The 12,954-nt window shown below is 41.4% G+C and overlaps 1 protein-coding gene across 1 annotated transcript; it reads left to right on the forward strand.

Moving 5' to 3' along the window:
• The first annotated feature begins 1,180 nt into the window (after nt 1-1,180).
• LOC139450871 (bis(monoacylglycero)phosphate synthase CLN5-like) lies at nt 1,181-7,305 on the forward strand. Its single transcript, XM_071232707.1, has 5 exons — nt 1,181-1,191; nt 2,800-2,956; nt 4,854-5,070; nt 6,076-6,165; nt 6,950-7,305. The coding sequence occupies exons 1-5, from the start codon at nt 1,181-1,183 to the stop codon at nt 7,303-7,305; spliced, it is 831 nt and encodes a 276-aa protein (XP_071088808.1).
• Nucleotides 7,306-12,954: the final 5,649 nt, after the last annotated feature.

Raw genomic sequence — 12,954 nt, forward strand, 5'->3', positions numbered from 1 at the left:
ATATTACAGTCGAGGGAATTCCCATTCTGCTCACGTGTGTTGTCATGCAGAGGACATGGGCGTATACAGCTTTTTTGAAAATGTAAAAGGGGGGGTGCACAATTCAATTCAATTCAATTCTTTATTGTATGAAAGTCCACAGGCCCATATACAACGGAGTTACATAACATATTTTATATTGGGGGGGTGGGGGTGGGGGGTGGGGGGGGGGTGGGGGTGGGGGGGGGGGGATGCACAATTAAGATCTATTTATTGTCTTTAATGGTAATTTATACAGAAATAAAGATTTTTTCGAAATAAAAAGGGGGGTGCTATGTGAATGTAACACACTGAAGCATATACATGTTTCCTTTGGAGAATCGCCAAATATTCATTATGGTAAATGTATATAAATAGGTTGGATAAAATAGCCACTTCGGTCATTTCTTAAGATAATAGTAAATGTTTTCTTGAAGGAAACTAGTCACATCATATTTTTATTAATCTATTCACAAGTGTGGAAAAAGCTATTTGTTTAACGTATGGATTTTATCGTTTGATTAGCGGAACAAGATATCTAAAGATTGGCCGACTATGTACTATAAAATGTGGTTACATGTTTTAGGGGCTTTTTCGTCAGCAAAACAGAGACTTGAAAACATTTAGCACTATTTGCTTTTCAAACCAGTCTAGGGGGTTAAAACTTCAGTAATATACAACTCCGTTAAGTCAGAGGTTGGCCCAGTATCACGTAACCGCAATTCTCGCACAGCGTTGATTTTTCAAAAGTACGGGTCTGAAAATTAACTCGGCAACCAGGATTCGAGCGGTAATATAGTGAATCACAAGCTTTTGGTCAGAAATCTCGCGAGATCTGTGTTGTATGCACCTCGCCGCTCTGTGAATGCCGAGTTGTATACAACTTCAGTTCGTACAACTAATTGTATACAACTAGTTGCACCGTGTGAATGTCCCTTTATACATGTACATACTAAAAATAATAAGTTAGAAATCAATTTGATATAAATATTATTTTCCCCTTATTAGAAACTACATGTCCGCTCAGCGGGTCTTTTTTTTAATTAATTTCTGAACCGCATATATTACTTTGCACCAATATCCGAACGGTCGAATCATGGAGTTTGTTTCAGTGTGTTTGTTTTGTGTTGGGTTCTATCTTGCAAGTGGAACGGAATGGCCGATGAGAAATGCGTAAGTTTCTTTCTGTTATAAATATCTCAAACGCCGCTTTGAACAATATATAGGGAATATCATATGAGTGTTCATGTCATACTATGTTTACGACATGAGTGTCTAAATTCGGGTATTTCCGTATCGAGAGCGAAGGAAATACCGGCATTTAGGCACGAATGTCGTAAACATAGTATGACAAGAACACGAATATAGAGAGGATGTTCCATGTGTCGAGTGAAATATTATGTTTCTCTCATCTCGTGACATCTCTACACCACTCGTGAAAATATCCCCCTTCCCCACGTCACTCGAGGAGAGAAACAAGATATTTCACTCGACACATGAAATATCCTATTTATTATATTCTTTTTGTGTAGTTATTTTTCACTGCAATGAAATATCACTTTTCTCAACTTCAGAAAGTCTTTCACACTTAAGTATATAATAAAATGTTCAATTTAATACCGAAGAAGAAGACCCCAGGGCACATATGTTGTTGGGTTTTTTATGAACCCCGATATGATTGCCCTCGTAACGCTATTTTTCAGGGCATTATTATTTGCAGAAGCCCGAGGTCTTCCATTAACTGCCCGACGAAGGAGGGCAGTTGAAAAGACCCAGGGCTTCTGCAAATGATAATGCCCTGAAAAATAGCGTTACCGTTATTATAGCTAAAATGGATAGAATTTGTTATCACATAAAAATAAACAACAATATCGGTTTTGAAACATTTAGTGCACGAATGTCAGACCCACTATTACAAATATTGAAACGTCATATAACAAACCAGATAAGGTCACTATTTAATTGAACGTGACGTCATCTATCCCTATCCACATGACGTCACCAAACAACGGGCGTGATAAAGGCCCGTCGTCAAGGAATATAAGGGCATTATCAAATTACATTGGCCCGCTCATTTCTGATAACATGCGGGTGGTTTAATGATAATTCTATCCATTTTAGCTATAAATTTAAGTTATGACACGGTGTGTCAGCTCGAAGCGATGCAGGTCTTAGGATTCTGACACACAATTGAATATGTGTCATTATGGGATTCGAACCATTGGATCCTGGCATGACTAAAAACATAACTCTGCACAGTCAATCACCAGAAGACTATATGACTGAAATCATGTCAATACAAGAAAACACGGTGATTTATCTTAAATATTAACTATAATTTTCAATGCATGGAGTAATACACCGTGTGGCTCTGTGTTCCGTCAAGGAAATTAATAAGTTAATTAGTTAAATGACGTGGTTGAGACTGGTAACCGTTGCTAACAAGTTTTCGTAGACCATTAACCCATGTGGGGACATAAACAGATGACGAGCGAACGCCTTAACTTTAGTTTGTTTGTTTGTTGTTTAACGCCACACGCTGCAATATTCCAGCTCAATGACGGCAGTCTGTCAAAAATCGAGTCTGGACCAGACAATCCAGTGATTGACATCATGAGCATCGATCCACGCTATTGAGATACGATGACATGCATCAACCAAGTCAGCGAGCCTGACCAACCGATCCCGTTAGTCGCCTTTTACGACGCATTGGTAGCTGAAGACCTATTCTACCCCGGATCTTTCCGGGTCAATTGTTCAGAGAAGTACTTGTGATTGCAGGCCCCTCCCTGATCGCCCGGACCCTGACCCCAGATGTTATGTAGGTGACAGGCCGTTCTGTGCTGGAGGAACTGCAGGTATCCCAACTTTTAGCGAAACGGACGAAGTCGAGATCTACCATTCTGATTCGGAACTATTGCCTTCACCTATGGCACGTGTAAGTATCTAAAAAAATAACTTTGATCCAGAGTATCAACACGGCAGAGACACTTTGTAGCAAGTACCTATTCTGTCACAAACACGCACACGTGTAACCCAGAAGGTAACACCAATTGTAATTTACATGTGGTATCTCCAGAATAAGCAATCATCATATGATACATCTCAGTTTAAATATTTATGAAATACGAAAGTAGAAATAAAACATATTTTAAAAATAATACTACAATCTCATTAAAAGTCATATCACAATTCTCGCTACCGCTAAACAAAGACCTGAGGACATCCCAGTACGGCTCACGTCAGACTGAACTTTCGCGAACTTTGACCGACCAATGGAATAACTAACAAGAAGTCGGCAATAGCCAATCAGAAGGCAGCTTAATCGAGCTTTACGGCACGAGTTTCAAACTGGCGACAACGCTTCGAAACATATACTCGATTGAAAAAAAATTAAAAACTGAACAAAAGACCATTCTGGAATGGCTAATAGATGGTCTGTATTGTGTGAATACAGACATAAAGTCCATAACTGTCGTTCGGGATACCCTGTGTGTGTTTTTCGAGGTTGCACGATAAAAAATCACATTCCAACTGTCACTTTCATTATCTGCTAAGCAATGCTATGATTGGTCAGATGAAAGGTCGTTCTGGTTTACCCGCAGCGAAATTTATGGGGAAAGAGGGTGGATAGAGCTGGGCAGTCCCCTGTGCTTTGTATCCTGGCGGCCGCAGGCTAGTTGCGCAAGCGCTCTAGGTCAGAAAAACCAGTCTAGAACAGGGCGCGTCTCCTTCTTATGATTGTGCATCTCCTGAAACCATATCAAATGATTTCTCTTAAACGTTGCACATATTTCTGTTCAGTGGCAGCCATATTGAAAAATTCTTTTGAGCTATTTACTCTGCATGTATCATTGTAATGTAGGTTCGCTCTGCAGTCCTGCCTGCAACATTATTTTCCTCTGAACGAAGACCGACTCCCAAACCTTCTTCAAACAGTTGCCATACATCTTACACCAAAATAATCTTTCAACATCTTTTTTATATGGCTCTGACCCGTGAATAGGTCTTCAGCAACCAAAGCTTGTCGTAAGAGGCGACTAACGGGATCGGGTGAACTATACCATCGCATCTCAGTTGCGTGGATTGATGTGTATGATATCAATCACTGGATTGACTGGTACAGACTCGCTTATTTACAGACCGCTGTCACATAGCTGGAATATTAGTGAGTGCGGCGTTAAACAACACACATCACGTCACATCACATCACTTGGCTCCTGGTGGCATCCTGGATGCCACTTTTATCGCTTTTATTCTCTCGTTATATAATTACACTAGCATTAAAAGTTTCATCATAGTAAACTCTGAATGTTCGCATTATACACCAACTCATCTTTACTTGCTGGTTGCACATTGAATGGTTTCACGGCCAGGCGTGGTGGCCAGGCTCCGTAGCCTGGTTAATTGCGATTTCGATTTCGGAGACGAATCTTTTTTCTTTTTTTTAGGGGGGGGGGGGGGGGGGGGGCTGATGTTAACAGGTCTGTAATATCAACTTTTAGTGTTTTTTCGTTTTAAAACAACTGTTCTAATTGTCTGTACCCTGAAAATGAACGACATTACTATCGCAGGTATAGTTAAATAAATGTAAGACAGATGTTGCAAGCTAAAAACACCTCCCATGTGTTGCGTGTTGGTCTTGTGATGTGTTTTTACCAGTATTTATGTACCATGATCTATATGCTTTTCTTTCTGAAAATCACTTGAGGATGTCATTAGTTACTCAAGTATGTTTTTAGGAGGTGTTCTGAAAGCTTAAAGAATTCATCATCGTGCTTTAGAACCGCTCCCTTAGTGATTATTGTTTTGTTTTACCAACATATCTTTTTCAGAACATGACCCATGCGTCACTCTATATCAGGAACTTGAACACCGGCAAGAACTACACGCTTGAGTGGTATTCGTTCTTCAAGTTAGCGAACTGCATAAAGCCAAAGGTTCTGGACGATGACTCTCTCCTCTGGTGCAACCAGGGTGGGTCCTGTTTCATGGACTACGTCGTACCCCGACTGAAGACGGGGGAGCGTTTTCTCGTGGCTACGACATCAGGTACACTTTATAGCTTTCGTCCATGGGAGCCTAAGTCTTGAATGACCTTCATTGCATCCCCCACTAACATACTGGCGCAACTGAAGACGCTTATACTCTGGGTAGGCAGGTGCTTGGTCTATACAAGCAATAAATGCAGCCTTCCAGGCTTTATATGATATGGCATCTCCAGTAAAGACAGGGATAGATGTGTCTTTACCAATATCATGACAATGTGAAAGTGTAGTGCCCTACGATTGTAGCAACTTTCTAAATGTTGTCTCACTGGTTCATGATTGACTACCTGACTGATGGCCGACTGAGTTTGAATGACAAGAAGCATTATTTACAGGAACAGTTTTCATGTCCAACTTCTTTTCAGAATTGAACAATTGTGGTAGACAATATATTTGGAAGTAGCACCTGACCTTTTTCTGTACCTACTTCTTCTGATAGTTCACCTTTCTTTGAGAGGCGGTCGGGTAGCCTAGTGGTTAAAGCGTTCGCTCGTCACGCCGAAGACCCGGGTTCCATTCCCGACATGAGTACAATGTGTGAAGCCCATTTCTGGTGTCCCCCGCCATGATATTGCTGGAATATTGCTAAAGGCGGCGTAAAACCTCACTCACTCACCTTTCTTTGTGAAATTGACCATATTGTGTTTATCACCAACAGCCTCAAACATTTCTGACAGATTCACGATAGCCTCCAAAGCCTTAAGCTGGCAATTGCTTAATTTATCTATAGCTTCCCAAACTTCAATTCGTGATGGCATGCTTGCCGTAAAAAGCGACTATGCTTGTCGTAAGAGGAGACTAACGGGATCGGGTGGTCAGGCTCACTGACTTGGTTGATACATGTCATCGATCCCAATTGCGTGGATCAATGCTCATGATGTCAATCACTGGATTGTCAGACCCGATTACTTACAGACCGTCGTCATATAGCTGGAATATTGCAGAGTGCGGCGTTGAAGAAAAAAACAAAAAAACAAAACAGTTTTCATTAACGTCGTTTTTTCAACAGGTGCGACGTTCAACTCCTTTGCCGACTGGGTGCGACGTGACAACAACACTCAGGTCACGGGACAAGGGTTCTACATAGCCACGTCTCCAGGTCGGCCATCTTGCTTGTTCCGGTTGCTCCGTGTTGTGTGATGTATATGTGCATTTAGTGAGTGAGTGAGTGAGTGAGTTGGGTTTAACGTCGCTTTTAACAGTATTACAGTTATATCGCGGCCTGTCAGCTTAATGTGGGAGGAAAGCCCGAAGTGATGCAGCTCTTAGACGTTTACCACTTCGGTGAAACCACGAGCACGGGTATGGTGCTGACAAACCTAGAAACATAATCAGGGCGAACCGGGATTCGAACCCACAATCATAGGTTTCTGGCGTGCCCAAGGGACGCAACTCTGCACAGCGAATCACGGCGCCTTAGACGACTGGGCCACCCGTGCCCCCATATGTGCATTTCGGTACCGACAGAATGAAGTGAATGAAACGCCGCTTGGACAGTACTTCAATTAGTTAACAATTTAAAGAAAATTGGACAAATTGATCCACTCCTTATTGGAATAACGCCCCCACTCCACTATTCATAATCCCCACAGTCCCCACGTATCGTCGCCACAGAGAACATTAAAACTACAGTTTGCCTTTTCAGTTATAACATGTCATCGTCCCTCATATTATAGTAATGGTATGTGATCGTGTATCAAGGTTTATTTCCTTGCATAATCATACTACGTAGCACGTGGTAAATGTATGTTCGATTAATACCGTATAGCATTAATATAACTCCTACATTAATCTTATATCACATACCGGAACAAGCAGCGGTAACCCATCCAGATGTTCTTGACTCACTATAGTGATAATCATCTACTTTTATTATGCTGCAGGTGGACAGCTATGGTTTGAAGCTAATGACTGCGGCACGTTCGCTATTCGTGCATACGACGCACTATCTGACTTGGGGGTGAAGTTCTACCAGGCCAGACAGCCCCACTACAGCCGAGGCTATATCTCCGCGAAGCAGCCAACATTCCTGGGCAGTGTGACAGACATCTTTGGCCCGACCGGGAACCATACGCTGGCCAGGAACCTCGTGCAGTATTACAAAGAAGACGACCGAAAAGAGCAAGAGATGGAGTATGGTTACATGTACTTCAATGAAGCCTACTGGAATTACACGAAAACTAGCACTAGTATAATAATCACTAACGTCTTGGTGCCGCTTCCTGGTGGTCAGCCGTAGCTCATCGGCTGTCCTCGGCTGACTCCGTTACCTGTATAATAATCCGGACAGCAACGATTATTTTAATATCCTTTGGATTACAGATATAAAGTAACACCACCTAACAATCCTTAGCAATCAATAGTACATCATATGATAGTGTACCCACATTGATATGATAGTATATTCTATACTTTTATGATAGTACAGGGTATTTCGAAGACTTACAAATTCTAATTGTTCACTTAAAGGCCAAAGGCCATAGAGAAGCCTGTTTCCGTATCCTATGGCTGCACAATTTGACAAAACTGTTAACATACACTAAAGCCAGATTTTTGGTTTTGGTGTGGGTGATTTTTGGCACAAATATTCAGATCGGTAGGTCGAAAAAAATATTAAAAATTAAAAAATCCAATTTCAAATTTATTATGTTCTGTTTCTTCTCGCAATTCGTTATATATTTTTTTTAAATATTTTAAGCTGAATTATCAACAGGTTTTAATTATATATATTTCTGGTCAGCGGAATAAAAAATATAAAAACCCACCGCTTTTCATTTTTTTTAAATTCACATTTCAATTTTGGGGAGTCGGCGAATTCGTGAACCAAGTTTTACCAAAGTCTGGCCTACAGGTGTATTGCAGTTCATTCTTGTGTATTCCAACAAAGCACTCAGCAATATTCCAGCTATATGAATGCGGTCTGTAAATAATCGAGTCTGGACCAGATAATCCAATGATTGACATGAGCATCGATCCACGCATTTGGGATACGAGGACTTGCGAGCCTGACCACCCGATCCGTTAGTCGCCTCTTACGACAAGCATAGTCGCCTTTTACTGCAAACAAGGGTTGCTGAAGACCTATTCTACCCCGGATCTTCACGGGTCTCTCAACATGACTATACTCAAGAAACACCTAACAACAGCAAAACATTTGCAGCATTCATCTTCTCCAACAGTTTAATGGAGAGGCTTCCAGTGCCTACGTCAACTATCTAAGAATGAAAAGCGAAAAAAGTGATGCCCAACATTCAAAGACAGGACAAAAGACTGAGGGTTTCTTGCAATTTGATTGGCTAAAATATATCGGTTTAATAGGATCGGTATAATAGGATCGGTTTCTATTCTAAAATTGGTCAAAATGGACTTTGACGTAGGTTTTTAATCAAGGTTTTGATAGTGTTATGGGGGCTTGACGTTCCCTGATACGTGTTGCGACAGTATTAGATTCTGGCGACAGTATTTTGTTCGGGCAATGTGTGTTGCCTCGTTATGAGATTCTGGCGACAATATGACGTTCGGGCTATGTGTTGCCTCAGTATGAGATTCGGGCGACAGTATGACCAAGCGATAGTTGTGGACACTCCTGCTTAGTGATCCATGCAGCCAGCCCAGTACCTCTGCCATATGTACCGATTCATCTTATCTCACACATTCCATTTAAGTCACATGGAGACAATAACCCACACTCCTACAAGAAGCTGATATGAATTGGACTCAAACTGGGCACAGTGCAGTGAATGCTGGTTCCTCTGCACTACAGTTGGTTGGTTGGTTTGTTGTTTAACGCCGCACTCAGCAATATTCCAGCTATATGACGGCGGTCTGTAAATAATCGAGTCTGGACCAGACAATCCAGTGATTAATACATGAGCATCGATCCACGCAATTGGGATCGATGACATGTATCAACCAAGTCAGCCTGACCACCCGATCCCGTTAGTCGCCTTTTACGACAAGCATAGTCACCTTTTACGGCAACCATGGGTTGCTGTAGACCTATTCTACCCCGGAATTATGTCACATGGAGACAATAACCCACACTCCTACAAGAAGCTGATATGAATTGGACTCAAACTGGGCACAGTGCTGTGAATGCTGGTTCCTCTGCAGTACAGAACTGGTTTAAGAAGGTTGCTGCCATACAATGACAAAACCTAACATTTTCCTGAGCCCAACCTCCCTTGGACATAGGGAACCAAACCTATCCCCGAACAGTGTTTCCGTGGCTGTGTGTATTGTTACTGGTGCTGTCACATACCAGAGTCAAGTGAGTTTCTGGGTTGTCCACCCTCTTCTGGTATCCAGGATGCCGAGCCCTGTAAAGCAGCATTTCAGGTTGCTCAGGTTCAGCAGATCATTTGTTTGTTTGTTTGTTTGTTTAACGTGGCACTCAGCAATATTCCAGCTATATGATGGCAGTCTGTAAATAATCATGTCTGGACCAGACAATCCAGTGATTGACATCACGAGCATCGTTCCAAGCAAATAGGATACAATGACATGCATTGACCAAGTCAGCGAGCTTGACCACCCAATCCTGTTAGTTGCCTCTTACAACAAGCAACCCGACCTATTCTAACCCGAATCTTCAGCAGATGAGAATCACTATTGTGACAGTGTGAATCTGAGGGTCAACCCCATGACTAGTAGAGTGAGTGAGTGAGTGAGTGAGTGAGTGAGTATGGTTTTACGCCGCTTTTGGCAATATTCCAGCAATATCACGGCGGAGGACACCAGAAATGGGCTTCACACATTGTAACCATGTCGGGAATCGAACCCAGGTCTTCAGCATGACGAGCTTTAACCACTAGGCTACCCAACTGCCCCTCCCATGACTAGTAGAAACCAACACATCTAAAAGTTTCATTCATAACATTGCTGTCCTATATAGAATTTGGTAAAACCCACAAGCATGGTGCGGACAAACCAAAACATCATAAGGGTGTTGGGATTCGAACCCATGCTCATAGGATTCTGGACCACTAAGCGTTGCAACTGTGCAGAGTTAACTGTGTCCTTGAGAGATGCAAGAATGAAAAAAGGGAAACACAGATTTTTAAATGTTTATGACATATTGCACTTTACTTGTGTTACAAAAAGCTCAATATTAAATTCATAAATATTGTAAGACCAAATAACGCAACAGAAGCTGTCTTGTTACTTGGAATGTTGCCATGGTAAATTTGCAAATCAAGACAAGACCATCAAACGTATACTTCATCAATAGCATCTAAACTTATTCAAAACTTCATCTTCCCAACATTTCACTCTGTCAAATCAATTGTGTGTTTGTTGTTGGTTTATTGTTTAATGCCCCACTCAGCAATATTCCAGCTATATGACGGCGGCCTGTAAATAATTGAGTCTGGACCAGACAATCCAGTGATTGACATCATGAGCATCGATCCATGCATTTGGGATACGATGACATTCAACAACCAAATCAGCAAGCCTGACCACCCGATCCCATTAGTTACCTCTTATGACAAGCATAGTCGCCTTTTACAGTGAGCATGGGTTGCTGAAGACCTATTCTACCCTGGATCTTTAGGTCTTAAAATCAAATGAGAAATTCTGTATGAATATCACTGTAACAAGGAAACTAAAGGTGACAAACTATTATTTCATGGTACCCACTCACCTTGATCAAAAAAGCATGTTACTGGCAACACAGCTGTTATTTGGTTTTGTCTGAAGTCATCACTGATGGATAAACACTAAGTACACCAGAAATGGGCTTCACACATTGTACCCATGTGGGGAATAGAACCCGGGTCTTTGGCGTGACAAGCGAACGCTTAAACCACTAGACTACCAACCACCCATTGGGATCATGAATATGTTGGGGATATTTTGATGAAATTGTGTGCTCAGTCTACACTAAAAAATAAAGTCAAAAGACAAATACCAGTGCCTGCTATACTTAGTTGCTTCATCGCCTGAGAGATTCAATGAAAGAAAAGCAGCAAGAAATGCTGACTGCTGGAGTTCTACTGTTTCATGACAATGCCTCTTCTCACACCTCTCGACTTCCAAAGGCTGCTGTGTGAAATTTTGGAGGAAAACCCTGTGTAATGTAGGTCACGTCTGTCTACAGCTGTGATGAAACCCTCGACACTTGTATGTACTGACTGACCAAGGATCATAATATGGGTTCTGGGATAAGGGCCGCACCTCTGCACAGCAAGTTACCTGTCTCATGTCTCATTGGGATCATTGTGTCCCTGTTTAACATCTCCCACTCACATTGTTAACAATGACATGTGTTTTTACCAGTTGTCTAGATTTATACGTTCTTAACGTCCTGTTCACTATCCTACTTGATATACTTCCTCAGTAATCTGCAGGGATGAAATTTCGACTTTTTTCCCTACCTGCCTCATTCTCCATGGTGATCTCAGCAGCTAATATCAATCATAACCCCCATACCTTAACACTGCCATCATAATCGCCATGGTAACTCCCAAACCTAACCATAGACATCGTACAATGATCATAACTCCCATACCTTAACATAGACATCGTAACTCCCATACCTTAACATAGACATCATACAGTGATCATAACTCCCATACCTTAACATAGACATTGTAACTCCCATACCTTAACATAGACATCGTACAGTTATCATATCTAACATACCATAACATTGACATCGTATCTCCCATACCTTAACATAGACATCGTAACTACCATACCTTAACATAGACATCGTACAGTGATCGTTACTAACATACCTCAACATAGATATCGTAACTCCCATGCCTTAACATAATAAGGCTCGTAATAAGGCTAAGATCGTTTTGTGGAACAAGGCCCAGGTGGACCAAATCCAGGGATCTTCGAAAGTTTTACAGAAACAACGGGACAAACAACGGAATTCCAAAAAGGGTTGTCGTCCATACTAACATCTCATCAACCCAATTAAAGTTAGATCCAGACTCGATTAGTCATCTATATCTTGAATATTGCTGAGTGCAGCGTTAAACAACAAAGACAATGCTGATGATGAGAATCGCATCATGACAAGGTACCACTGCATAGGTACACATTTACATGGATTAATATCGATTAGAGAAAACATAGACAAATCTATAAAAAAATAATAGTTACAAGTGCTGAGAGCGATACAAATACATGCACTGGAACAGCATCCAACTTAACAGTGTCAGATAGCACAAGTCAACTGTACAACAACAAGCAATAGCACATTAGTCATTCACAGCAATCAACAATCAATGAAGCAAATTCAAATAATTTCAACAAGTATTTCATCAGCTCATCTGGCCACTTTTAAACACTGATGAAAGTGTGACACTGTAGAGAGAGAGAGTGAGTGAGGTGGGTTTAACAACGCTTTGAGCAGTATCCCAGTTACATCACGGTGAGTCAGCTTGATGTGGGATGGAACTTCCCGAGGAAGTATAAACCAGTTTATATTGTTACTGCCTTCTCTTATTGTCCACAGTGCCATCAAGACATCTTTAAGGCCCAGTGAGTATAGCTGCAAAAACCTCAACCCTTCAATGTCATCACCTAGCCCTCAACATAACAAGACCAAAGTTGTAAGCATAATGAAATATAATGAGTGAGTGAGTATGGTTTTACTCAGCCCTAGCAATATTCCAGAAACATCAAAGCGGGGTACACAAGAAATGAGCTTCACACATTGTACCAATGTGGGGAATCAACCCTGGGGTGTTCGGGGTGACGAGCGAACGCTTTAACCACTAGGCTACTCCACTGCCCCACATACAATGAATAATAAGATATAATAATATTACAAAACAAAGAGAAAACATGCACATTGGTTTTTCTGTACACCACTGAACACTTTCAGTCTGTGTAATTTACATATTTACCAAGACATCTATTAAAAGTGGCA

The sequence above is a fragment of the Haliotis cracherodii genome, unplaced genomic scaffold (genome assembly GCF_022045235.1).
Source record: "Haliotis cracherodii isolate W230 unplaced genomic scaffold, xgHalCrac1.p SCAF_8, whole genome shotgun sequence".
In the NCBI taxonomy this organism is placed as follows: domain Eukaryota; kingdom Metazoa; phylum Mollusca; class Gastropoda; order Lepetellida; family Haliotidae; genus Haliotis; species Haliotis cracherodii.

Excerpts from the sequence above, each read along its gene's own strand:
- LOC139450871 (XM_071232707.1), top strand. Across the intron at positions 2,957-4,853 it reads TGCCTTCACCTATGGCACGT|AACATGACCCATGCGTCACT; the intron begins GTAAGTATCTAA and ends TATCTTTTTCAG. Across the intron at positions 5,071-6,075 it reads TCTCGTGGCTACGACATCAG|GTGCGACGTTCAACTCCTTT; the intron begins GTACACTTTATA and ends TTTTTTCAACAG.